The sequence below is a fragment of the Canis lupus genome, chromosome 18 (assembly GCF_003254725.2).
Source record: "Canis lupus dingo isolate Sandy chromosome 18, ASM325472v2, whole genome shotgun sequence".
Classification (NCBI taxonomy): domain Eukaryota; kingdom Metazoa; phylum Chordata; class Mammalia; order Carnivora; family Canidae; genus Canis; species Canis lupus.
The window spans coordinates 37029674-37056421 of NC_064260.1; the positions used below are offsets into that span (position 1 = coordinate 37029674).

At 39.2% G+C, this 26748-nt stretch overlaps 1 protein-coding gene and 1 non-coding gene across 2 annotated transcripts; both read left to right on the top strand.

The window, feature by feature from the left end:
• The first annotated feature begins 10316 nt into the window (after positions 1–10316).
• LOC112663732 (olfactory receptor 10V1) lies at positions 10317–11246 on the top strand. The gene has a single exon (XM_025452800.3). It carries the CDS (start codon positions 10317–10319, stop codon positions 11244–11246), a length of 930 nt encoding a protein of 309 aa, XP_025308585.3.
• A 4551-nt stretch (positions 11247–15797) lies between these two features.
• On the top strand, positions 15798–15900 carry LOC112663757 (U6 spliceosomal RNA). Its single transcript, XR_003139353.3, has one exon. It is a non-coding gene; the product is annotated as a U6 spliceosomal RNA (small nuclear RNA).
• Positions 15901–26748: the final 10848 nt, after the last annotated feature.

The following is a 26748-nucleotide window of genomic DNA, read 5'->3' on the forward strand; positions in this document are numbered from 1 at the left end:
TAAAACATTATTTACAAAAACAAACAGCCCACAGATGTAACATGCAGGCCATAGATGGCTTATTCCTGCTTTAGGGACAGCATAGGTTTGAATTTTTGGTGCTGTCACTTGCTAGTTACATAATCTTGGCTAAGTTACTCAACATCTTGGTCCTCAGTCTCCTTATCTGAAAAATGAGGGTAATAGCACCTTCTTAATAATATAATTATGCAGAGTAAGTGATACACATGATGTACTTAGAAGAGCTGCCTATGTCAGAAGCAGCCTTCAATGATGTAGGCGCAAAAAGATAATTCTTTCCTGATTTATTTTTCATTGTACTCTCAATTCCTGGCACACAGTAAGCACTCAATAAATGTTTACAGAAGAGCTAAAAGTTAACTATAATATATCCAAATAGTTTATTTCTATTCCTATTTTATTCAGAGCTTTTTTATAAAGAATCTCTGCTGAAGTCCCTCAAATAACTGTTCAGCAGCTCTGAACATAAGTGTATTATTTGCCACTTCTATTGAACATAACACTGGGAGTCCTAGCTAAAGTATTTAGGCAAGAAAAAGAGGAAATGCTGCCATTGTGACAACATGGATGAACCTGGAGATTTTGTTAAGTGAAATAAGCCAGACACAGAAACACAAATAATAAGTCACATCACTGATATGTGGACTCTTTAAAAAGTTGAACTCATGATCGCGTGGGTGGCTCAGTGGTTGAGCATCTGCCTTTGGCTCAGGTCATGATCCTAGGGTTCTGGGATTGAGTCCCACATCGGGCTCCCCTGCATGGAGCCTGCTTCTCCCTCTGCCTATGTTTCTGCTTCTCTCTGTGTCTCTCATGAATAAATAAAATCTTTTTAAAAAGTTGAACTCGTAAAAACACAAAGTAGAGGGTAGTTACCCAGGGTTGGGGAGTGGCTGGATGATGTTAGTCAAAGGGTACAAACTTCCAGTTTTAAGATGAATGGGTTCTGGATTCCTACTGTACAACATGGTGACTACAGTTAATAATAATGTATACTTGAAATTTTCTTTTTTTAAGATTGTTTAAGAGAGAGAGCAGGATGGGATCCCTGGGTGGCGCAGCAGTTTAGCGCCTGCCTTTGGCCCAGGGCGCGATCCTAGAGACCAGGATTGAATCCCACGTCGGGCTCCCGGTGCATGGAGCCTGCTTCTCTCTCTGCCTCTCTCTCTCTCTCTCTCTCTCTCTCTCTGTGACTTTCATAAATAAATTTAAAAATTTAAAAAAAGAGAGAGAGAGAGAGCAGGAGTGTGAGTGAGAGAGAGAGAGCACAAGCAGGGAGTGGCAGAGGGAGGGGGAGAAGCAGAACCCGCACTGAGCAAGGTGCCTGACGTGGAGCTCGAGCCCAGGACCCCGAGATCATGACCTGAGCTGAAGGCAGATGCTTAACTGACTGAGCCACCCAGGTGCCCCATATACTTAAAATTTTCTAAGTGAAGAGATATTAAGTATTCTCACCACACACAAAAAGTAACTATATGAGGTGGATATATTAATTAGCTTGATTGTAGTAGTCATTTCACAATGCATACATATATAAAACATCAGATTATATACCTCAAATACATACAATTTTTATTTGTTGATTTTAGCCAGAGCATAAAATATTGGGGATGAATATCTGGAAGTAAGGATGAATAAAATCAGTAGCTCTCAACATTCTCTACACCACACTAACTTTATGGTGTTTTCATTATGAACCCCACAGTCAAAATTTTAAAGCTAAGGAAGAGTTAGATAACATGCTAAATACTGCACCATCTCATTCAATTATCTCATTTAATCTCCATAGCTACTCTAAGAGAGAGGAGCGGTACTATCATTCCCACTTTGCAGGTAAGGTAAGTAAGGCTTAGAAGGTTAAATGAACTCAAAGGCACACTCTGCCAGTGGCTAAGCCAAGGTTTAAGTCCAAGGCTGTCGAATTCAGACCTACTCTTTTAGCCATTCTTAAATATATTGCCCCCAAACCCCATGTTTTGAAAATTACTACCTACCTAACTCTTACCTTTTATTTTAAGCAGACTCATGGCCAGCATTGAGCCCAATGAGGGGCTCAGACTCACAACTCACATTCTAAGAATATAAAATCATCCCAGGAAATGTATGACATATGTTAGAGCTTTTGAAATATTAAAATTACCTTGGAAACTCCATTAGTAATCCCAAAGGGACTTTGAGATATGGGGATGGGAGATGGTAACAGTTAGATGACCTCTAACATCCCTTCTCATTTCATAATTTGGTGAATGACCTTTTAAAAAAAAAAAAAGAAAGAAAGAAAGTTCTAAATGGTTCCTCATTTCTCCAGAGAACACTGAAAGAAAACCATGTCTTTGGACAAAATTGAATGAAGCATCAGTATTTAGTAATATCAACAAATATTATTGAGAGACTACTGTCAGGATTTGAATGGTTCAATACACAACACCCAAGTAGATGGTGAGTGGAGTCCAATGTTGGATATATGAAAGAGAAGATCTTATTAGTGATCTAATAGAGATGTCAATAGACAGTAAATATACAATTCTGACGATCAGGGATGAGGTTAGCTGGAAATAACACATTTGAGAATGATCAGCCTGTTGTTTTTATTTATTTTTTATTTTTATTTTTGTTGTTTTTATTTAAAGCCAAACAACTAAATTGAATCATCTGAAAAAAAAAAAAAAAAGCGAAAAGAAGACCTAGGACCGAGACCCAGCTTGAATGGAAGTTAGGGAAAGAGAAGAAGCCAGCAAGAAGACCAAGAAGAAATATCAGAGCTATAAAGTAAAATTAAGAAGAATTAATTTTCCAGAAGCAAAGAGAGCAGAGGCTAGAGCAGAATATGTCCTCCCCCGTGGAAAAAATAATAACAATAATGCTGCATATAGAAATGATCTTTTTAAAAACAAGACTTCAAGGTAAATCAGTGCAAATAATTTTTCTTTCCCCCAACTGACCTCATCACTGAACTTATCTACAAGTTACTGAAAGATAACCCCCAGGGAAGATGTACCAATGGAATAATCCTGATGCAATTTTAATTCTTAAGGAACACTGGGTTTGACCTTGTTGCTTTATGCTTCCCAGGTAGACCTCAGTCATCTCGGGGGACCAAGGATGTCCCTTTAGCCAGATTAGTTATGAACTCTTTATTCAATGATAATTTCAAGTCAGAATGTCCGGAGAACTTCGAAGGTAAGTTTTAGGGATGTAGTTAGTAAAGCCCAGATATTACTTTAAACAAAGAAAAAAAAGGCAGGCGGGAACACACCTTTTGTCTGATAAGATAGAAATCCAGTTGAGTTTGAGAAGTGTTTTAACATAGTGCCCTGAATCAGTGAGATCTATGCATCTAGAAGTGCTCAGCATACCTGCCCAGGGATCCTCTGAGGACAGAAGGAAGGACCTAAAGGCAGACTCCTGGGGTCCTCAGTGTTTAGCAAAGGTCTAAGTAAATGTGCAATAGCTTGCAGTCCACATGAGCCCAGTATAAGGTAAGAATCTCCTCCCAGCCTCCAGATTTGAGAAGATTAGGAAAATCCCTAGCTTGTAACTGGGTCAAGCCTTGTGGTAGGCATTAGCCAGGGAAGAGAAGCTAAGGATGGGGTTTTCACGGAAAAGAGTCAAAGTCCAGCTCCTACTCAGAACCAATGTTTTATACCAGTTTAAGGCAAACTCAAGAATGCATACTGTAAAATCCATGCTCTTCAAGTTGATGGATGACAAGGAGGAGATTCTCTCCAAAATGGTCAAGGAATCATATTCTAGATCAGATTAAGAGTTCCATGGTAACTAGCACTGAAACATACAGATGTCATACGATGTCAGTACTTTTAAGACTTTCTCCAGTTTAAAAAAAAAAAATCCATCATTCCAAACTTCAAATTTATAGAAGCCGAAAAATTAGGAAACATCTACTTCTATTATAAAAGGAATGACTAAGAGCGCCTGGGTGGCTCAGCCTATTAAACATCTGCCTTCAGGGCAGGTCATGATCTCAAAGTCCTGGGACTGAGTCCCTCATCAGGCTCCCTGCTCAACGGAGAGTCCGCTTCTCCCTCTCCCAATGCCCCTCTTCTCTGCTTGTATTCTCTCTCTCTCTCTCGAATAAAAAAAATCTTTTTTTAAAAAAAGGAATGACTAGAAGCTTCCTTCACATCAAGAATCCCTCTTATGCATTCAAAAATAATTCTAATTACATGCAGTTTTTCAAAAAACATTGTCGCAACAAGAGACATGCCTGTGCTCCCCTGGCATATTGTCCTTTTATGAGAGTATTTAAATGAATTTGACTTTTACTATTTTTATTGCTCTCAATTCAAACTCTTTGAACATTGACTTCTTTCATTCCCTACACTTTTCCTTCTTCTCCTGGATTCTTGAGCTATGCCTTGCATACAGTAGAGCCTTAACAAATATTTTTTAAACAATTTATTAAAATAAATATTGTTAATTAAATGGGTAGTCAGTGGCTTTGCACAGCGGCAGTGTCGTAGCCAATGAGATTTATCTGAGGTGCGATTATTGCTAATTGAAAATGGGTAGACAGTGAGGAAGTAGAAAAGGAGCAAAAAGGAGAGAGATCACAAATTAGGGGACTGAGCATTGACTTTATAATAAACTAAGAAATGCTTGTGGCACATGATTTTCCAATGAAATAGTTTTGTTGATAAGGGAAAATTAAATTTTTAAAATGTTTCTCTCTAGGACACCTATCATTCAGCCTCACACATAATGCATTGCTCAGTGATGATACAGTTTATTTGAACGGTAGGAGCTTACACTTGCTTCCAAACTGCCCTAGGAATTAAGTGCTACTTCGCCATTTAACAGCTGGGCAAGTTAGTCAAACCCAGGAGCCTGAATTTCTTCACTTGAAAAACATGCACAATGAAAGTACCCGTTTAATATTGACTGTAGGACCACTTGCATGAAATGATGCCTGCACAATGATTGGCACAGTGTACAAGTGCCCAATAAATGTTACCCATGGGTGTGCAGTAGGAGAATAATTTTTGTTGAATGCCTGAATATTTCATTTGACACCTTCAAATTATGTTTGTAAAAGTATTATGTTGAACCATGTGAAATTGCCTGTGTGCTACCATTGTTAGCTTTCAGAAACAAATTCCATACGGTTCAACATGTTAGCTCTAAAGGGATATCACGTTGGAGCTCCTTCTTTCCAGATGCTGCTGCCAGAAAATTCTCACAGAAGTCTCTTCCGGAAAGTAAAGAATCTGTTCAGACATCTAATCTCTTCAGACGTATAGATGTAAAGGAAATTTGAATTTCATTTATGCATGATATTTAAATTCATATATGAAACTCATATATATTCACACTTATAGAAAATCCAAGAATGCCTTATAAGGACAAATGTATCTTTTGTCTGAGTACATCTGATGTTGGAACATTTTCTTTGAATAGGTACAAATAGACCTTACAGCTGGTATGAGTATCTCCAAAAGCCACAAATACCTGTGCTCCAAGCAGGGCTTTCGCCCTGTGAGTGATGGTTAGAGCATTGTCCTTCCTCCTCTGTTCATCCCACAATCAACATTCCCAAGTTAAGATTTTATCTTCCTCTTCAGGTGAGTCCTACTTTGTGCTCATAGATATGCCATGTAGGTCAGTTAGACCAGAAAAACCTAGAGTCAAGACATTTTATATAAGCTTTCTTTTAACTGTAACAGCTACCTTTTGAGGCAATGGTCATTCATTCTCCATTCTATTTAAAGAGAGATTCTGCAATATAAGGTGACAAAGGAAACTAGAAGTGGAACCAGATGTGACATAAAATCTTGCCCAGAAAATATCAGACCGATCTGCCAGGTATCCTATCCACCCAACAATTTAAATCTTTTTCAGTCTCAAGTTAGATAATGGAAGGAATCAATGAATCAACATATTTTATGGAGCAGTTAATTCGTGCCAGGCATTCCAATAAGTTCTTTCATGGGCATTGTTTCATTTTCATCTCACAACAGCCTTTGTAAACAAGTGAAGTGTTATTCGGAACAAACAGGGACTTAGGGCAAGTGACTTAGCAAGATCCCCAAACTAGTAAGTAGCAAAGCTGGGATTCGATCACACATCACTCACAATCATACATCATTCAATTCCAAGACAGCCTACTTTCTACCATCTTTCTCTCCCCAATTATATACGTTTTTTACATACACGTTGTCCCAAGATCTGGTTGTATAACGGAAGAGGCAGTTTACTGACTAGTTAAAAGGCTACTTTTGAACCACCTTTTCTCCCCTTGTAAATGTTGTCTACAATTTAAATAGAGTGAAACTGACAAGGGGGTGAGGGGGGGAATGCAACTATTTTAAACAGAACAAGAATAAGGGAAAATCTGGCCAACAGCCTTGTTCCTGTGACTCCAGTGTAGATGGCATCTCAATCATCTTTGCATCTCCTAGAGTACCTTGTATATTTAAGTGATGAATTTTTAAAATGACCCATTTGTGCAAACTTGGACAAGTCAGATAAACTCTTTGGAAGAGATGGACCACATAACATGTCAGAGCTCTGATTCTGTGAGCATCCGTGACCTTCTGGGATGCTAGTCAACTTGGGCAGGAAATAAATGAAGGACAAAGAACCATGTTCTTCATTGCATGATGGCAAACAGTCTCAGGTGATGATAAACAATCTTTCCAAAAACTAACTGTCCTCTGGGAGTTTTCTCTGAGCCATACTTATCTTAGAAAGTGTTGACTACCATTTCGGTTGTTTTCTTTGGAATAATAAGGGAGGGGCTGTTCCAAATCAAAATTGTATATTTGGGAAGTCTGGAAAATTATTTTTCTCTGGGGAATAGCCAATCTATAGTCTAAACCAGTACATCTAAAACTTTTCTACTTAAGTATTAATTAATTAGCATGAGAGATGATTTATATTCCTAAGGACTTGGTGAGCAACCACAAGTAAGAAATCTCATGGAAATCTTATGTTTTTATCTCTCAAAATTCATGGAGATCTTCCTTCAATGTATATTATCTCCACTTTTTTATATGAAATAATTTTCCAAAAATTTTCAAGTTAAAATTGACCTTTTAAGAAACCTGCACCATGCTGATCCTGGAACTTCATTTTGTCCTGGACAGAGCTTTGTGTGCCCTGTAGAATATACACATTCTGGTTTAGGAGGCATGCATCGATCCAAACAACCACCACCATCACCCCAGATTAATATAAAGAATAATTAGTGAAACATTCAGTTATCTGCTTGCATCGTGCTCAACATTTGCTTCAAAATTTTGGCATCATATAGAAGGAATAGCTGAAAGTTCCAGGCCATCTTGTGAAATGTGTCTAGCTGGATTCTTCTTTGTAATGACAAAGGCACTTCACATAACTTAACGTTGGTGTAGCTTCCAGATGGAACCTAACTTACATCTTTATCTTGTCACAATGAAGAGACCACAATGAGTGAGGAACTTTTGCATAAAGAAATGAAGAGAGGGCCAGCTGGGTGGCTTGGTCAGTTAAGCATCTGCCTTCGGCCCAGGTCCTGGTCCCGGGGTCCTGGGATCGAGCCCCACAGTGGTATCCCTGCTCAGAGGGGAGTCTGCTCCTCCCTCTCCTTTTGCCCCTCCCGCCCCCGCTCCTGTTCTCTCTTTCTCTCAAGTAAATAAATAAGACCTTAAAAAAAAAGAAGAGAATATTTTAGATAGTATACTGGATAATGTGGTACTTAGATTTCTTATTCAGAACCCTGGATTTCATAGTATTTCTCTACATTTAATTTCCTCTTCCCTTTCCTAGACCTTGTAATAAAATGAAGCCAATGAAGCCAATGCAGCCTATGCATTGCAGTTAGACAAAATGCTTTGAGATTATAGGTAGATTTATGCCCAAGAGGTTGGATGGACTTCCTAAGATCAAGAGGTGGTAACTGAGGGGAAAAAATGAGCAGAAGTCACCACTGGGACTTTTCATCTCTAGTTCCTTATGAAATGAGTTATTCATTTGTATCACCTACATAGGTTTGCTTCAAAGCTATTGTGTGAGTTTGAGGACTAGATTCTTTTTTTTAAAGATTTATTTATTTATTTATTTATTCGTGGTAGACATAGAGAGAAAGAGAGGCAGAGACACAGGAGGAGGGAGAAGCAGGCTCCATGCCAGGAGCCTGACGTGGGACTCGATCCTGGGACTCCAGGATCACGCCCTGGGCCAAAGGCAGGCTCTAGACTGCTGAGCCACCCAGGGATCCCCGAGGATTAGATTCTTAGCCACCAGAAGGCAAGAAACTGAAACTGCAGGTTCCTATGAAAACCCTTTGGGCATCACTCAGGATCCTGGGTGCTGTGTCATGGAGGACCTTTTCTTTGTTCCTTCATTCAGGAAGGCTGCTTTAAGACACTCTCCCTCCATCTTCACCCAAATATCATAGTTTTTAACCAACCCCTTTCTCCCTGCTCCTTATATATATATAAAAAAAAGGGAGGAGTGCCTATGTGGTGCAATCAAAGAAGCATCCGACTCTTGGTTTTGGCTCAGGTCGTGATCTCAGGGTCATGAGATCAAGCACTGTATCAGGACTTGAGCTCAGTGCCGAGTCTGCTTAAGACTCTTTCTCCCTCTCCCTCTGCCCCTCCCACTCATGCCCTCTCTCTGTCTCTCTAAAATAAATAAATAAATCTTAAAAAGAAAAGAAACAAGAGAGACTCTTTTTGTTGCATTGTTGGGGGAAGCATTTATTAGATAAAACAATAGTCTAGACTGTAATTATGCCTCTCAAGTCTGAAAATACTGTAATCTAACATTTTTGGCCTCAGATCTTAGATGCTCTTTTTATGATAGACCATCTGGAGTTCTACCAATAGCTGAAATATAATCAAATAACAAAGCCACGTAGGAAATATGAAGTACTATTGAGGGAGATGGTGTAGTATAAACCAAGATTAAATAAAGTCTGTGGTCAAGTAGACTATCCTGGCTCTCCCACTTTCTACTGTGCGACTTCAAAAATTTCCTAACCTCTTTAAGCCTATGTCTTCATCTGTAAAATGGGGTGATAATAGTATAGGCCTCCTAAGTAGTTTGTGGAATAAGGGAACTAATGCATATAAGTCATTTTTCACCATGCCTAGCACTTAACATGGAATAAATGACAATTTGTCATAAGATACCCTGTCTTCAGGGAACCTGGAATATACGTTGGGACAGAACATGTAGATAAAGTAAAAGACAGTGGATTAGCACTAAAATCATAACACTCTAAGCAACACAGAATTTCAGAGACAAGAGAGAAAGATTTAAACTGGAGTGGTCTAGGAGGACATCACAGAAGAATAACATGACCTAGAATTTGGAAGTTGGACAGCATCTGGATTAGGCAAAAGGGAGAAGATAAGATTTCTAACTGGAAGGAGAACAGGATATGAAACAGGAAGAAGAATGATGGAGAAGAGGCCAATGAGTAGACCACATGGTACATGACAGGGATAATTGGGGCTATAGTACAATTAGCATAAATCAGGTCCAAGAGACACTGGAATAATCAGCAGAGAGGCACGAAGTTTGTCATGTAAGCAACAGGAGGCATTAAAGCAGATGGATAATGTGATCATGGTGAACAGAATGGATGATGAAGGGAAGAGGAAGAAAAATGGGAGTAGAGATAGGAGGCTATCCCAAGAACCCAAATGTAAGATAACAATGGGTAGAACTGACTGGGACAGTGGGAAAGGACCAAGGCAATAGATACAAGAAATTTTTGAAGGACAAACTATCAGTATTTAGGAATAAACTGGATTAAGGAGGGGAAGCAGGATGAATCAATAACATCTCTTGGTGTTAAGCTAAATTGAAGTTTGTGCTGTAATATTAATGTAGCAGTACCACGGTTCTCTTTAAATCAATCAATTTTAATCAATTAAACTTTCCTAAAACGTGTTTGTTTCAGGTTTCACATAATTAACTAATACCCTATTTTATCCATTTTGTAACTTTGAACCTCATTAATTCATTCAGCAAACACTCCCTGGAAAACTTTCTATATCGGGCACTGTGCTAGGCACCAGCATCAAAGCAAAGAGCATCCGAATCCCCATCACTGAGGATTTCTCAGGCTTTGGTACTTGAGGGTAGAGGAGGAAAGGCGAGGGGTGGCAAGCATGTGAATTAGAATATTCCAGGATCTGCGCTAACTTGAAAGTGTGCACACAATCGCTGAGGTACCTCAGAAAGTGCTCTAACACCAACCAGGGGAGTTGCAAACGCATCATATTGCATGGGATGTGCCTAGAGACGCATGTCATCTTTCCTTTTTCAGACCAAATACGCTACCCATGGAAGAAATGAATAAAACTGCAAAGATACAGTTCTTCTTTCGCCCATTCTCAGCTGACCCCAAGATCCAGGTGGGGATTTTTGTGGCCTTCCTGGTGATGTACCTGACCAGCCTCGGTGGAAACACCACAATTGCAGTCCTTGTCCAGATCAACCCCTCCCTCCACATCCCCATGTACTTCTTCCTGGCTAACCTGGCAGTCCTGGAAATCTTCTATACCTCTGCCATTGCCCCACTGGCTTTGGCAAACCTCCTTTCAATGGGCAAAACTCCTGTTTCTATCCCCGGATGTGGGGCCCAGATGTTCTTCTTCATCTTCTTGGGTGGAGCTGACTGTGTCCTGCTGGCCGTCATGGCTTACGACCGGTTTGTGGCAATCTGTTACCCTCTGAGATACACCCGCATCATGAGCTGGCCCTTGTGTGTGGAGCTGATGGTCGGGTCCCTGGTGCTGGGGTTCCTGCTGTCGCTGCCGCTGACTATTTTAATCTTCCATCTCCCATTCTGTGGCCACAACGAGATCCACCACTTCTACTGTGACATGCCTGCAGTCATGCGCCTGGCCTGCGCAGACACACACACTCACCAGACTGCCCTGTACATCATCAGCTTCATCGTCCTGAGCGTCCCCCTGTCCTTAATCTCCACCTCCTACATCTTCATCATGGCAGCCATTTTACGGATCCGGTCAGCAGAAGGGCGCCACCGAGCCTTCTCTACCTGTTCCTCCCACATCTTAGTGGTCCTCCTGCAGTATGGCTGCACCAGCTTTATCTACTTGTCCCCCCGGTCCAGCTACTCTCCTGAGATGGGCCGAGTGGTGTCTGTGGTCTACACTTTCATCACTCCCATTTTAAACCCCTTGATCTACAGTATGAGGAACAGGGAACTGAAAGATGCCCTAAGGAGGGCACTGAGGAAGTTCTAGATAGGATGATCCCTTGACCTGTCCAAGTCGGATGCTTGAGAGTAAATGGGGATACTATTAATAACTATGCTGGGACAACATGCCTGAGCCAGGAATGTCCTCAGCAAACTGGGACACGGCCCACCCTTCTAGGATCACCAGAGATGAATGCTGCTGTGTCATTGAAACAAAGCTGTGTCATGGAGGGCAGTGTGATGTCCTGGGCATGGATGGGGGAGCACCAACACTTATTGGACACCTGCTGTATACTAGGCACTTTATATGGGTTATCTCACTTAGCCCATAGTAAGAACCACTGCCTTCATGCTTTAGAAAAGGAAACTAAAATGGCTTAAAAAAAAAAAAAAGGTGTAACCAAGATGAAAACACAAGTATTTAAAAATCTAGGGGCACCTGGGAGGCTCAGTTGGTTTAAGTGTCCAAATCTTGATTTTGGCTCAAGTCATGATCTCAGGGTCGCGAGACTGAGCCCACAATGTAAAGCTTAAGATTCTCTCTCTCCCCCTCTTTCTCTACCCCTCCTGTCCTCTTCTCTCCTTCTCTAAAAAAGAATTTTTTAAAATTATAAATAAATAAATAAATAAATAAATAAATAAATAAATAAATATCTAAAGCGTAAGCTATCTTCACACAATAATATTGGGCAAAGAAAGAGGGATGTTTTTCTTTCCTTTTTTTTAGGTGTTTTTTGTGTTGTTAACCAAAATGAAAAGTCATGATTCTATTCGTAACTTTTAAAGAGCACCCCAGCAATAAAAAGGGTAATAATAATGGAAGAAAATGTTATTTAATTCAGTAAGTGAAGATATGGGGAAAGAAGGAAATGGGCCTCGTTGAATCTTGACTCCTCAAGAACACCTCCTACAGCAGCTCAGTGTTCCAGACTCTGCTTGAGCTTTCAAGAAGAGAGATCATTAACTCCTAAGACATCACATTCCTTGTTGAACTACTCAGGTTGTTAAAGTACCACATACTTGTTTGAAATCCATCTATAAGCAACTTCCTCCCACTGATCCTATTTTGGCCCTCTAGAGCTTTCTTCTCCCTGACAGGTCTCCCAAGTATTAGGACAGATTTTGTATCTTCTTTAAGTCTTTAGTCTTCTTTTCTCTAGAGCAAATACTCCATCTAGAGTTTTCTCTCCAGGAGATCATATTTAAATGTACTCACACCAGTCACCTTCTAGATTTCCCCAAGCTCCATATCCTTCTACAGGTTTTTACCCAGAAATAAATACAATGCACTGGGAATATTTTGTTCTGAGGAACTGTTACTTTTCATGACCTGTGAACCACATTTCTATCAATTCACCTTAATCATTTGGTCTCTCATAAATTTGGTATCAAATAAAATCTCCATATCACTTCATATGACTTTCAATTCTGTCTGACCACAATTTTTTTTTCTAACATACATGTAGGACCTTTTCTTTTTAAGAGAAAGAGAGCAAGTGAGTGAGGGTATGAGTGGAGGGGCAGAGGGAGAGTGAGAGAGAGAGAGAGAATCTTAAGCAGGCTGCATGCCCAGCATAGAGCTCAATGCGGGACTCAATTTCACAACCCTGAGATCATGATCTGAGCTGAAATCAAGAGTCCGACACTTAAATAACTGAGCTACTCTGGTGCCCCTATAGAATTTTTCACTTAACACTGATATATTTGTTTTGTTTTGTTTTGTTTTTTATTGGTTTGGGCCAAGTGGTCTGAACTGCTAAATTCATCTTCAGGATTTATATATTATTCCTCATAGTTTTGTGGCATGGTCAAAATTACAATCATATTTCCATTTCCTTTGCCCAAATCATTAACCAATATTCAGAATAAAATACAATAAATGAGCATCTATAGTAGTCCTCCTATTTGGGAATTGTTGTCCAACTAGCTAGACATGGGCTCAGTTAATACCACTGGTGGTACAGTGTCACAATTATGACCTTCTCAGTGGATCCATGCCTCTGGATGGCTCCCCTCCCCCATGGCTATGTGACTTGCTTTGGCCAATGGGACATTAGCAAATATGTTGGACATATAGGCTTACACTTACCTTTGGTGTCTGTCTTCTCTTCTGCCTTGAGACTGCCACATGAAGAAGTTGGGGCTAGGATGACACCTAGCCATCAAGCCTTGATAAGCCATCAAGGAGGTTCCGTTGACCAATGCCAGTAGATCTACCAGATAATTACAGTCACATTAGTGACTCCAGCAAAAGAACCAGCCAGCCGAACAAGCCTAAAATGTTGACCCACAGAAACATGGGAAAATAAATTGTTTGATATTGTAAGTCATTTAGTTTGAAGTGGTGATTTTTGCATCAAAAATTAACCAACTCACAATCCAATCCATAATAAACATCTTTCCAAGAGGGATATCATGGGAAGCCTATCAAATCTTTTCAGACAATCAAAATACACTACAGTACTGATATAAAGCTAACCATTTAAAAGCCTTATTTGAAAAGTGAAGTGTATTTGGCATGATTTATCTTGGGTCACTTCTGTGGGCTCTCAGTAATCATCAGGCTTTTAAAAATGTCTATAAATTACCTATTCAATCATGCATTTCCAGAATTTTATTAGGGATTCGCATTGCAATGGCTATCTTATTGTTTTGAAAACCATTGTTTATAATTTTTTTATATCTTCATCTGAATGGGAAAAGAAATATTTCAATAGTTGTGAGTCCCTTGGGAATGGAGAATATGCCATTTATCCTTGAATTCCCAGCATCTAGTGCAGTGGCTAGCATTTGTGAGATTCAGCTGATTTACTATGAAGAGATAAATTATATCTAAGAAGGGTGTCTTGCTGCTCATAAAAATTTTATGTTCTTTATACAAAGGGATTGTGTTCTACCCTTTTTCTACCACTTGTATCCTTCACTGCTTCCAAGTACCACTTGTACTTCATAAATATTTGTGGAATTGAACAGGACTTCCTTCAGAGATTATTCTTTTCTGGTTTTCAGATTTTTTTAATATTACTGATAAATATATATTCTTATTAAAAACTTTTTTGAAACATTTATTGCTACTACTAATTTTTTAGTGTTTTATTTGATTCTATATCTGTAAGTCCTGTGTTCCCTAACACTTACAGATAATAAGAAATATAAATGGGAACTATAAAATATCTGTCTGAAGGAAGTGGGTAGCTATTATTACAGCATATTAAAAGAAGATCATACACTTTGCCATATTTAACCTAATTTTAGCAAGGATATTTTTAAACTGCCATCATTCAAAGAAAAATTTTGAGAATTTATAACTTTCACTTGCTGCACAGTGGATGCTATTGATGCTGTTCTTTTTTTTTTTTAAGATTCTATTTATTTATTCATGACAGACACAGAGAGAGAGGCAGAGACACAGGCAGAGGGAGAAGCAGGCTCCTCACAGGGAGCCTGACATGGGACTCTATCTCTGGATCTCAGGACATGCCCTGAACCAAAGACAAATGCCCAACCACTAAGCCACCCAGGTGTCCCAATGCTGCTCCTCTTTATTCCAAAAATAAAGAGCCAAAGGGACAGGCATACTCCACAATTATTCCTAGAAGAAAATCCCAAACAAACTTAAAAGGATGTTTCTTTCATCCTTTTATAGTATTGCAGTGTTTAGAAGAGGAAAGAGGATAATGAAGAAAAGGTGAGTCTGAAGACATTAGAAAAATAAATTATGAGGATTAAGGATGCGGGGATGTCCTCAACTGAGGATGGGAGGATATCCCACGAGGACATGAGGATAGGACTGACAGAGGAAAGCAGGACAGAAACCTGGAGGACTGTGAAAGATGAGAAGAGTTGTGGATTATTGGAATGGGCATCAGGGAATAGATGTGGCATCAAAGCAACTACACCATGCTTCTCTGAAAGGAGTATCATGAGACTGAAGACATGAAGACATGGAGACATGGTTTCTAGAAGCTGTAACCTAGGAAAGTCATTTTCCTCCTTCAAGCCTTCATCCCAGTATCTACAAAATAAGAGGATTAAACTTGTTAAAATCTAAGATATCCACAAGCACTGACTTTGATTCATTAATTCCCCCACTTTCTATTCACTTCTGTCTATGCTTGGGCCATTTCTCTTCACCTTGGACAGGCTTCTGTGGCGCTTTCTTACCCCCATGGTAATAGATTTTTAGCTGCTACCCAATCAGCAAGTGAAAATGAACAATGTGGGCATGACCAAATGGGATAGCAGGTGCCTTGTGTCCTCCCAAGTAGGAGAGAAAGTCCGAGTGCTGGGGTTCTGTGGGCCTCTGACTTGGGAGTCACATCCTCCCAAAGGTGGTTTCATTCTGAGGTCTTTTGAAAGCCAGATGTTGGGCAGCCCCGGTGATGCAGCGGTTTAGCGCTGCCTGCAGCCTAGGGCATGATCCTGGAGACCCTGGATGGAGTTCCACGTCAGGCTCTGCATGGTGCCTGCTTCTCCTCTGCCTGTGTCTCTGCCTCTCTCTCTCTCTCTGTGTCTCTATGAATAAATAAATAAATAAATAATCTTAAAAAAAGTCAGATGTTGCTGTGTGACTTTCTCATTCTTTGAGAAGAAAGGAGTGCTCACTTTACAGCACATGGACTAAAACTGAAATGAGACTGAGATTAGCATGGTGCCTGCATAAGGATGACATGCAAATTCATGAGGAGTTCCATCTTTTTAAAAACAAAAGATGGAACTCACAGAGAACATATTCGTGGTTGCCAGAGGTAGGGGATGGGTAGTGGGCAAAATGGGTGAAGGGGGTCAAAAGGTACAAACTTCAGTTATGAAATAAATAAGTCCTGGGGGTGTAGTGTACAACATGGTGACTGTAGTTGTACATTTGATAGTCGCTGAGAGAAGATCTTAAAAGTTCTCATCACAAGAAAAAAAACTGTAACTGTGGTGACAGATGTTAACTAGACTTGTGATGATCATTTCGCAATATATACAAATATCAAATCATTATTTCATATCAAATCATATTCATGAAATTAATATGATGTTATAGGTCAACTATAACTCAATAAAAAATAAATACATAAAAAAAAACATGAGCACAATAACAGTGGGGACAGCAGATAACTGGCTATGGGTTTGTGTGTGTGTTAATTATAATTTACAATCTTGAATCTTCTCCATGTGTTTGACTGGTGTGGGACAACTTGCTGATCTTTAATTTGCCAGTCCAATTGGACAGCCCTCCAACCCAGTGTACAGTACTAGGCCTTTGCCATTTGAGGTCAGTGTGCAGCCCTAGAAACTTTGGCAATGTGGTGTGCACACAATCTGTTTCAACCACCAGCTGGTGAGTCTTCATATACTTCACGACCTAAAAAAACTACAAACTCCCAGACTCCCTAGCAATTTAGGATGTATTTAATTTCCACCGATCAGATGCACTCCCTCAAGACCTGAATTAAAACTGAGTAACCCACAGAAAGAGGTGCCCGAAGTGTGAGGCATCCATCTACTGCTGGGAATCTAGCAGATGAGGTATGGTTCAGAAGCCAAAAATCCCATCAGTGGGGACTCCTTGATTCCCCAGACAATCTTGGATGAATATGGTGGTTCTTCTCATGACTGGTTCTGTGCTGTGAGTCTTCCTAGAGTCCCAGCCTAGGCCTGATTCTCCATCCTTTCCATGAGTTGAAAAGCATCTATTTCACTGAATACAATTCTTCCTGTTTAAAATCAGGAGGTTGAGGCAGCCCGGGTGGCTCAGCGGTTTAGCGCCGCCTTCAGTCCAGGGCCTGATCCTGGAGACCTGGGATCGAGTCCCACGTTGGACTCCTTGCATGGAGCCTGTTTCTCCCTCTGCCTGTGTCTCTACCTCTCTCTGTGTGTCTCTATGAATAAATAAATACAATCTTTTATTTATTTATTTATTTATTTATTTTAATAAATAAAATCTTTAAAAAAATAAAAATAAATAAAATCAGGAAGATGGTTAAAACCCGAGTAATATACCACCTTTCTTCTCTGTTACCTATGTTTTAAAGAGATATATTTTTTATTGACCACACCTCTCCCATGTTCCCTCTGTATCTTGTGTATAACTCCGTCACAGCATCTATAACATCTGTAGTGTGCTTACTTATCTCCATTAAGTTCACTGTGACCTCTTTGGAGAGAGAAACTATCTCTGTTATCCTGATGCCTAGATATCTCAAAAATATTGAGATAATTTATTAATCACTAATTTATAGCCATCCATTCCGGGCCAGTTCAGTTTCTGCCTCCACTGTAAAGCGTTGTGCTATTTTTCTTGTCCCTCCCTCCTTTATGATAACATCCCTTTCAAGAGTTAATCTTGCATTGGACCGAAGTCACATTTCATGCCTTTGTGTTTTATCTCCCAAGTCAGATGCTGACCTCATTGACAGTAGACACCATGACTAATATATCTTTGAATATGTCACAAAACTTGCCACAGTAAATAGATGGCAGTCAAAAAAAAAAATCATCAGGAGAACTACAGGTTAAATAACCTAATGGAAGAAATGTAACACACCAGTCAAAGCACAGAAATACTTCAAAGACTAGCACAGAACACATAAAGTACCATCCTTCTTAACATGTCCACCACTGCTCCTCATGAAACATGTAGGATATCACACTATGCCCAGGGTCTACCATTCAACTATTCTTTTGTGACTTTCAGGTTTCCCAGCTTCTATGTCATATCCTTGCTCTCAGGGATCCCAGGAGTCAGGAGGCTCCCAGCTGTGGACAGAGACCCTCTTTACCCTTAGTAGCTAGGCGCTTCTGCTTCAATGACATCTCAATAGCAAAAATCTGAGTTTCCTATGGTATACATCCATGATATGTGTTTCTTCCAGGTGACTGAGTTAAGAGATGAAGAGAAGAAAAAACTTCTCAGCAAGAACAAATGCATGTTAGCACCTTTAGTTATACACCATCCAAGAAGAAACCCCAGGCTACCTTCACAGGATGCTTGGGGAAATTATTGTTTTTATTATAGAAGGAGAGAAAGAAAGAAAAAAAAAGGAAAGAAAGAAAGGTGGAGGGAGGGAGGGAAGAAAGAAGGAAATTAGGGAGGGAGGGGAGAAAGGAAACAAGGAAGAAAAGAAGTAGAGAGAGGGAGAAATGGAGCCTAGATCAAGGTACTTTCCCTCCCTTTAGAAAAAAGCATGAAGTACAGTTTATTTATAACATGAAATAATGAGTTAGTTCTGCTTCAGTTGCAATGATCCTTCAAGTCATGGTAACAACTCTCAATAATTCCTTCCTTCATTCACTCAACAGCTATATATTGAACATCTACTATGTGTAGCAACCTTCAACATAGTGGGAATGCAGCAGATTGAACAGAGAAGATCTTTGCCCTTGCAAAGTTTACAATCTAATGGGAGAGGCAGATGGTAAACAAATAAAAAAAAAAAAAAAAAAGATCAGGACACCTGGGTGGCTCAGCAATTAAGCTGAGTCAGTGTCTGCCTTGGGCTCAGGGAGTGATCCTGGAGTTCCGGGATTGAGTCCCACATCAGGTTCCCTGCATGGAGCCTGCTTCTCCCTCTGCCTATGTCTCTGCTTCTCTCTTTCTGTGTCTCTCATGAATAAATAAATAAAATCTTTTAAAAATTAAAAAAAAACAACAAATAAAAAAGATCATGATAGACTATGATAGTTGCTCTGAAGGCAGTGACCATGGTGACGTAATAGGAAGTAACCAAGTGGAGAATATCTACTTTAGGTAAGACTCAGAGTGTGCACACTGCACTCAATGACCCTCATTGTTCACATGACTATAGTACATTCATCCTGACCAATTCACCAACATTGACATGTCATCACTAACTAAAGCTCATAAAGCTCATACTTTATTCATATTACCTTATTTTTTTATTTTAATTTTTATTTTTTTTTTTATTTTTTTACCTAATGTCCTTTTTCTGTTCAAGGATCCCATCAAAGATACCACACTACATTCACTGGTCACATCTCTTTAGGTCCTTCTTGGCTGTGAGTTTTTTTAGACTTTCCTTATTTTTGATAATCGTAGCAGTTTGAGAAGTCCTAGTTAGGTATTTTGTAGAAGGTCCTGCAAATTGAACTTGCTGCTTAGACAAGGAGTTACAGGTTTTTGGAAGAAAGACACAGAGGTAACGTGTCATTCTCATCACATTATATCAAGGGTACATACTATAAACATGACTTCTCTATTGATGTTTACTTCAGTCACTTGGCAAAGGCAATATTTCTCAGGTTTTTCCAGTGTAAACCTACTCTCTTTCTCCCTTTCCACATCATATTCTTTGGGAGGAAGTCATCATATTCAACCCGTACATAGAGAGTAGGGAGTCATGTTCCTCCAACTGAGAATAGAAGATCTACATAAATTATTTGGAATTGTGTGGTATGGGAGACTTGCCTATGCTCCCTCATTTAAATTTTTATTCAGTTACATATTTATACCAGCATATAATCATGAATAGGTTATAATTCATTGCTTTACTTTTTTTTAATTTTTATTTATTTATGATAGTCACAGAGAGAGAGAGAGAGGCAGAGACATAGGCAGAGGGAGAAGCAGGCTCCATGCACCGGGAGCCCGACGTGGGATTCAATCCCGGGTCTCCAGGATCGCGCCCTGGGCCAAAGTCAGGCGCTAAACTGCTGCGCCACCCAGGGATCCCTGCTTTACTTTTTAGACTGTGAATATTTTTATCTATTAGAGAGAAGAAGAAAAATGAAAGAAACGAAGGTGCAATGGAGGAGACAGAAAGCAAGCAAAAAAATGAATGATCATCACAAGACTTTTCTTGGCTTGGTCTTTTTTTTTAAGATTTTATTTATTCATTTGAGACAGAGACAGCATGAACAGAAGGGAGAGGTAGAGAGAGAAGGAGAAGCAGACTTCTCATTGAGCCAGGAGTCCAATGTCCATCCCAGGACCCAGAGATCATGACCTGAGCCAAAGGCAGACGCTTAACCAACTGAGCCACCCAGAAACCCATTGGCTCGGTCTTTTAAACATATATCCAATTCAGAGAAGAGATGTGGGTCAAAAAATCAAGAATTCAGGGGTGCCTGGGGGGTCACTCAATTAAGCCACTGCCTTCCACCCAGGTGATGATCCCAGGGTCCTGGGATGGAGCCCTGCTTAGAGCCCTGCATAGGCCTCCTTGCTAAGCAGGCAGCCTGCTTCTCCCTCTTCCTCTGCCTGCCACTCCCCCTGTTCATGCTCTCTCTCTGCCACATAATAATACCTTAAAAAAAAAAAAAAAAAGAATTCAGGCACCGAGTGCCTCCAATATCTAACTTTACTCCATACTTAACATCAGATATTATATGAGATCCTGAGACCTAAAGATGGAAAAGATATGCTCTTCTAAGTAACTCACAGTCTAGAGGGGGTAACAAACATGGTAACAAACCATCATGATTTGGTGCAATAAAGGCCAAGAGTGAAATATGAAAAAAGTCCTGTGAGAGGCATGGGGTAGGGGGGAAGTGGATTGCAGCCTGGAATAACCGACCAAGCCTTCGCAGTTGTTGCACTGGAGCACATGAAGAGATGAGCTAGAGTTTCCTAGGATAAGAATTGGAGAGGAGCACCAGAGAGAGAGCGAGGTTGACATTTGGACTGCCATGAGGAGCTAATAGCACTGTTTATTTTAGGAAAATGTTTATTTTAGGAAATAAACATTTAAAAAGACAGTATAGTTCCTTTTTTCAAGGTATCAAGAATCTGAGAAATAAAATAATCAAGATACAATAATCAATCATGGCTCTCTAAGACATGAGAAGGAGGAAAAAGAATATAAAATTGTGCAGTCTTAAAAATGTATTGTGCCAATACATGAAACAAGAAAATCTCTCTCAAGTATTGGCCCCAGTATTTGGGAACAGGTATCCTTCATTTGGATGTGCGTTGAGTCTTTATTTCCAGTTATTATCCGAGTTCTCTTTGCTACAGGTAATTTTAAACAAATTCAACTTTATTCTTGAGGCTGATGATTATGCCTTCAGGTCACACAGTGTCATTTGAGAATTATTATATCATGCCCACATATATATCCCTAAAGGTCCTAACTTCATTTAATAAGCCCCAGGGTAATGAATCTGGGGAGCAGATAATTATTGAGCTGAAGCCCTGGTCTCCTGACAAATCTCTAGCTCCAATGTCAACATTCAAAACTCCAACTTCCATTGCTAGTTCTTGTCCAGGTTTTGAAACTAATTATTTCTTTTGTTCCCTTCTTCTTTAAATACCCATGGGCTTTGATTATTCCCTTTACCAGCTTCCTTCATTAAGATGAGTGAACACAGACAATGTTATATTTCCAGATGACTTCCCCTTCAAATGTCAGAGACTTTGCTATCTACAGAACTTTTTCATATATAAAGCTATTCCAAGAATAAAGGATAAAAATGATAATTTTATCATTTATTTTATTCATTCATCAATAGAATCCCTATTAAACTGACATTATAACATCCATTTGTTAGATTGAGAAATGGAGCATCGAGATAGTGAAGACATTTGCCCAAGGTCACCTAGTGAGTGGGAGACAGAAGCAAACTTCAACTTAAATGTTCTGGTTAAGTCCAGCTCACACTGAAGGCAGCATAAAAGTTCCCAAAATGATCTGTTTGGATGTATTGCATAGCTCTAAATATAAAAGTCCATAATTTACTCTGTCGTCTGCTTTATGAAAACTTGGCTTCCACATTATAATTGGTCCATTTCTTCTCACCAAATATCAACCTAGAGAGACAGTAAACAAATCAACCTAATGACTGTAAGCAAATGCTGGCATTATGCGTTCTGTGAAAAATTACTTTTCAGTTCCAGAATTTTGCATTAGTCATTTTGCCACCAATGATATGTGTTATACGGAGGGCCCTTAGAGATTACCTAACATGGCTTCCTAATTTTTGCAACAACAACAAAAAAGTCAGAAGAACTCTCAGAAAGTAACCAGGTCAGTAAGTGGTGACACCAGATCGAGACCTCAGGCCAACTGGGTTATTAGCCCAGTGCTCTTTCCAACTAACTGACTCATAAGAAGCAGAAGAATATGACAGTTTCCCATAGTTGGCTGTCTGGAACATGATATTATGGCTTTCAACCCTAGGTTCTAGCTAAGAATTTGGTCTCAGAAATAATAGTAATATTTTTCAATTGCATAGCAAATTTCCATTTACAGAATGTCCTCACATGCATTTGATCCTCAAGATCAAAATGTTCCGAGTTTGTCATTTTGTCATATTATTTATATTATATTAAATTATAGAGTACACCAGAGTGTGAGTGATTTACCCCAGCTCTTCTAATGGCAAGTATGTGACTCTTTCTAATTTTTTGTGCTTCCTTTGCTGTAAACTAATAGGACTATCAGGGAAGGTTGAATATCCAAGTAAGTAACCTAACTTGCCCAGCAACTTAAGCTCATGTTTAAATTTAAATTTGACATTATTGTCAAGGCATCTGGGTGGCTCAGTGGTTGAGTGTCCGTCTTTAGCCTTTGGCTCAGGTTGTGATCCCAGGGTCCTGGGATCAAGTACTGCATCAGGCTCACCATGGGGAGCCTGCTTCTCCCCTTGCCTATATCTCTCCCTCCCTCTCTCTGTCTCTCATGAATAAATAAATAAAATCTCTATTAAAAAATAAAAAATTTTAATAATTGACATTATTTTCATTATAAAAACAATCCATGATTATTAAAGAAAGTGTTTATTTTTTTTAAGAAAGTGTTTAAATGAATAAAAATAAAATGTTCTTTAAAAATCCACTTTATTTCCAGCACTAAAAAACAACTGCTTTTAACATTTTGTTAAATTTCCATTTCCTCTCTTGAACAGCATATTTTTAACATACTTGTAATTAAGTATACATGATCTTTTTTTCACTAGAAATTATATTCACTTCCTATGTCATTACAAACCTTTTATAGATACAGTTTTTGATAACTATCATGTTCTTTTTTTTATTTAAGAGACTTTTTGGTCTTTTTTTTCCTTGTTCACTTACTTTGTTTCTTAAATTCCACATGAGTGAAATATATGGTATTTTCCTTTCTCTGACTGATTCATTTCTACTCAGCATTAGACCCTCTAGATCCATCCACGTTGTTGCAACAGGAAGATTTCATTCTTTTTTATGGCTGAGTAGTATTCCATGGTATACACACCACTTCTTCTTTATCCATTTATCTTTTTTATTAAGATTTTATTCATTTATTCATGAGAAACAGAGAGAGAGAGAGAGAGGCAAAGACACAGGCAGAGGGAGAAGCAGGCTCCATGCAGGGAGCCCAACATGGGACTCGATCTCGGATTTCCAGGATCATACCCTGGGCTGAAGGCAGCGCTACACCGCTGAGCACCCGGGCTGCCCTCCATTCATCTACTGAAGGACACTTGGGCTGCTTCCATAATTTGGCTTTTGTAAATAATGCTGCAATAAACATAAGGGTGCATATACCTTTTTGAATTAGTGTTTTCACATTCTTTGAGTAAATATCTGGTAGAAGAATTCTATTTTTAATTTTTTGAGGAGCCGCCATATGCTAATTCTATTTTTAACTTTTTGAGGAGCCTCCATACTGTCTTCCACAGTGGCTGCTCCAGTTTGCATTCCCACCAACCCTGCACAAGGGTTCCTTTTTCTCCACATCCTTACCAACACTCATTTCTTTTGTTTTTGATTTTAGCTATTCTGACAGGCATGAGATGTCTCATTGTGGTTTTGGTTTGCATTTCCCTGATGATAATTGATGTTGAGCATCTTTTTGTGTGTCTGTTGGCCATCTGTATGTCTTCTTTGGGGAAATGTCTTCTGTCAATTTTTAACTGGATTTCTGCTTTTGGTGTTGAGTTGTATACAAGTTCTTCAAACATTTTGGATACCAATTCCTTATGGGATAAATTGTTTGCAAATATCTTCTCCCATTCAGTAGGATGTCTTTCTGTTTTGTTGTTTTCTTTTCTGTGTAGAAGTTTTTTTTTTTTATTTTGATGTAGTCCAATAGTATATTTTTGCTTTTGTTTTCCTTGTCTTAGGAGACATATCTAGAAAAATGTTGCTACAGCCAATGTCAGAGAAATTATTACTTGTGCTCTCTTACAGGATTTTATTTCTAGCATGTTCCTCAGAAATTATGTTAAAGGGATTGTGGCTATGCTTTTTCTAAAAAATTATCTCAGGGGTCCCTGGGTGTCTCAGTTAGTTAAGCATCTGCCTTCAGCTCAGGTCATGATCTCAGGGTCCTGGGATCGAGCCCTGAGTTGGGCTCCCTGCTCAGAGAGGAGTCTGCTTCTCCCCCTCTTTCTCTGCCTCCTCCTCCACTCATGCTCTCTTTCTAATAAATAAATAAAATCATTAAAAAAATTTTAATATCTCAGAGATATATCCTAAAGTGCATGAGATTTAGGTGATCAAATAATCCAATCAAGGAAGTGAATGGAAATATAAACGAAAGAAAGGTAGCCAAGAGTTGATAACTAGTAAAATGGATAAATGGATGATAAATGGATACATGGGGGTTCATTACGCTCTTCTAGCTTTTTTGACATTTTGACACTATCCACAATAACAAAGTTTTTAACAAAGCAAGCATCTCATCATGTGATTGGAAAAGTGTAGATTTAGGTTGTTGTTTTCAATTCTTTCCTATCTCCCTCTGCCATGTAAACCAGTGGCAGAGTAAATTGGCTGATTCCATTGACATTGGTTACGTGACTTACTGACCAATGGAATCCTAATGGACATGTTGGCACACAAGTTTCAGACATGCTTGCTTAGTTTGACTAATCCCCTCGCCTTCCTGTATCACAATGAGAAAAGCATGTCCCAGGAAGCAGCTGACTCATGATTCCAAAACAAGATATGTGCAGCAGACCTGAACATAATCTAAAGCCTGGATCCAAGTTTAGCCAAACTGGAACCTGAAGCAGAGCCACCCCAGCTGACATAAAATCACCTGTATAAACAAGTAAAAATATAAGAAAATAAATAAGTACTTACAAGTCACTAGGTTTGGGATTTGTTTGTTATATGACATTTTTTTGCAGCAATAGCCAATTAATACAAAGAATCAAACTATGCCCCAAAACCAAACATTTTAGATATTTCCAGTTTTGCAATATGACATAATGAACTTTTTTTTTTTTTGTACATAAAGTTTCTCTACTACTTTGGTCATTAAATTCAGGCACAGTGTTATGATGCTGTTTATGTAGGTAGGCTGAACAGTTTTATTGGTGGATATTTTTCTAAAAAGGAAAATTGGGAAAAGAAAACAAATTCTTTGTTTCTCAATTTCAGAAAGACTGAATATAGTTTTTGTTTTCTTTCTTGACATTCAAAAGGATTATTTCCTATTTTTTGTAGGGCTTGGTAAAACTAGTTTCTGTTATCTTTCTCAAGTTCTCTCTCTTTCTGCCCAAATCTCAAAGACCAAAAAAGTACAGAAGGAGCATCCAGTGTTGAGGTGGTGGGCTTCATTGCAAATACAAGGACTTTTTAGTCTGATTTTCTAGAGATTGATCTCTTTATGTACATACCATGTATATTCAGTTTACAAAAATTGTAAATGAGCCATTGAATCCCATCCATAGATTCATTTTTTCACCTGGAAAACTCGGGAATAGGTGGCCAGCTACTAAATGAGCCAAAAGGCATTACGGTATCTATGAGCAATGGAATCCACTGTCCCGTGTTGCAACAACTTGTGAATAATTACTGGAGGAAAAACTCTGGGGCTTCTTCTGAGTCATCAGTCTGATGAGAATTCTCATTGTTCTGTTGAAAATTCCAACTATGTTTTATTACTGTATCCAAAACAAGCAAGAAGGGAGGTAAAGCAGAGAGAGAGGGAGGAGAAGAAAGGGGAAGAGGAAGAGGGTGGGAAGCAAATAAGGAGAAAGAATTCTTGTTGCCCCTGGGGGTCAGGAAAATCACATATTTCATATTTCTTTTTCAATAGCTAGCAAAGTAGTTGCTTGAGAAGAAGAAAAAGGAATGAGGAGGGAGGATGAGAGGGTAGAGGGGGAGGAAATGAATAAAAGGAAGAGGGAAGTAGAAGTAGCTGTTTCTGGAAGTTAAGAGTTGGGGTTGGAGCCAAGGTGTGTGCATGCACGTGTGTGTATGTGTTCAATATCTAACCCACAACTGCTAGACAAAAATGTTAAGTCACAGAGGCTCCTGGCTAGCTTCTCAATTATTCCAATTAATGATATGCACTTGAAACCACGTTGGTTCCTCTACCATGCTATTTGACAACAGTGACCCTCAAAGTGCAGGTCCCACGACAGAAGCATCCATATCATCTGTGAATCTGTTGCAAATGTAAATTCTCAGGCCCCAACCCAGATCTATTCAATCAGAAGTAGGAGAAGGTAGGACCCAGTGATCTGAGTTTTCATGAGCCTTCCATGCGATTCTGATCCACTGCTCTAGAAAGTAGTCCATTTGGGAAGGAATCAACATTTGATGGCAATCCCCGAATCTTTACCACCTGTTCCCCATCCTCATTCTCTTCCAGGGACTAGAGCTC

Bases quoted from the DNA above. Each gene is read 5' to 3' on its own strand.
- LOC112663732 (XM_025452800.3), top strand. From the start codon at position 10,317: ATGGAAGAAATGAATAAAACTGCAAAGATACAGTTCTTCTTTCGCCCA.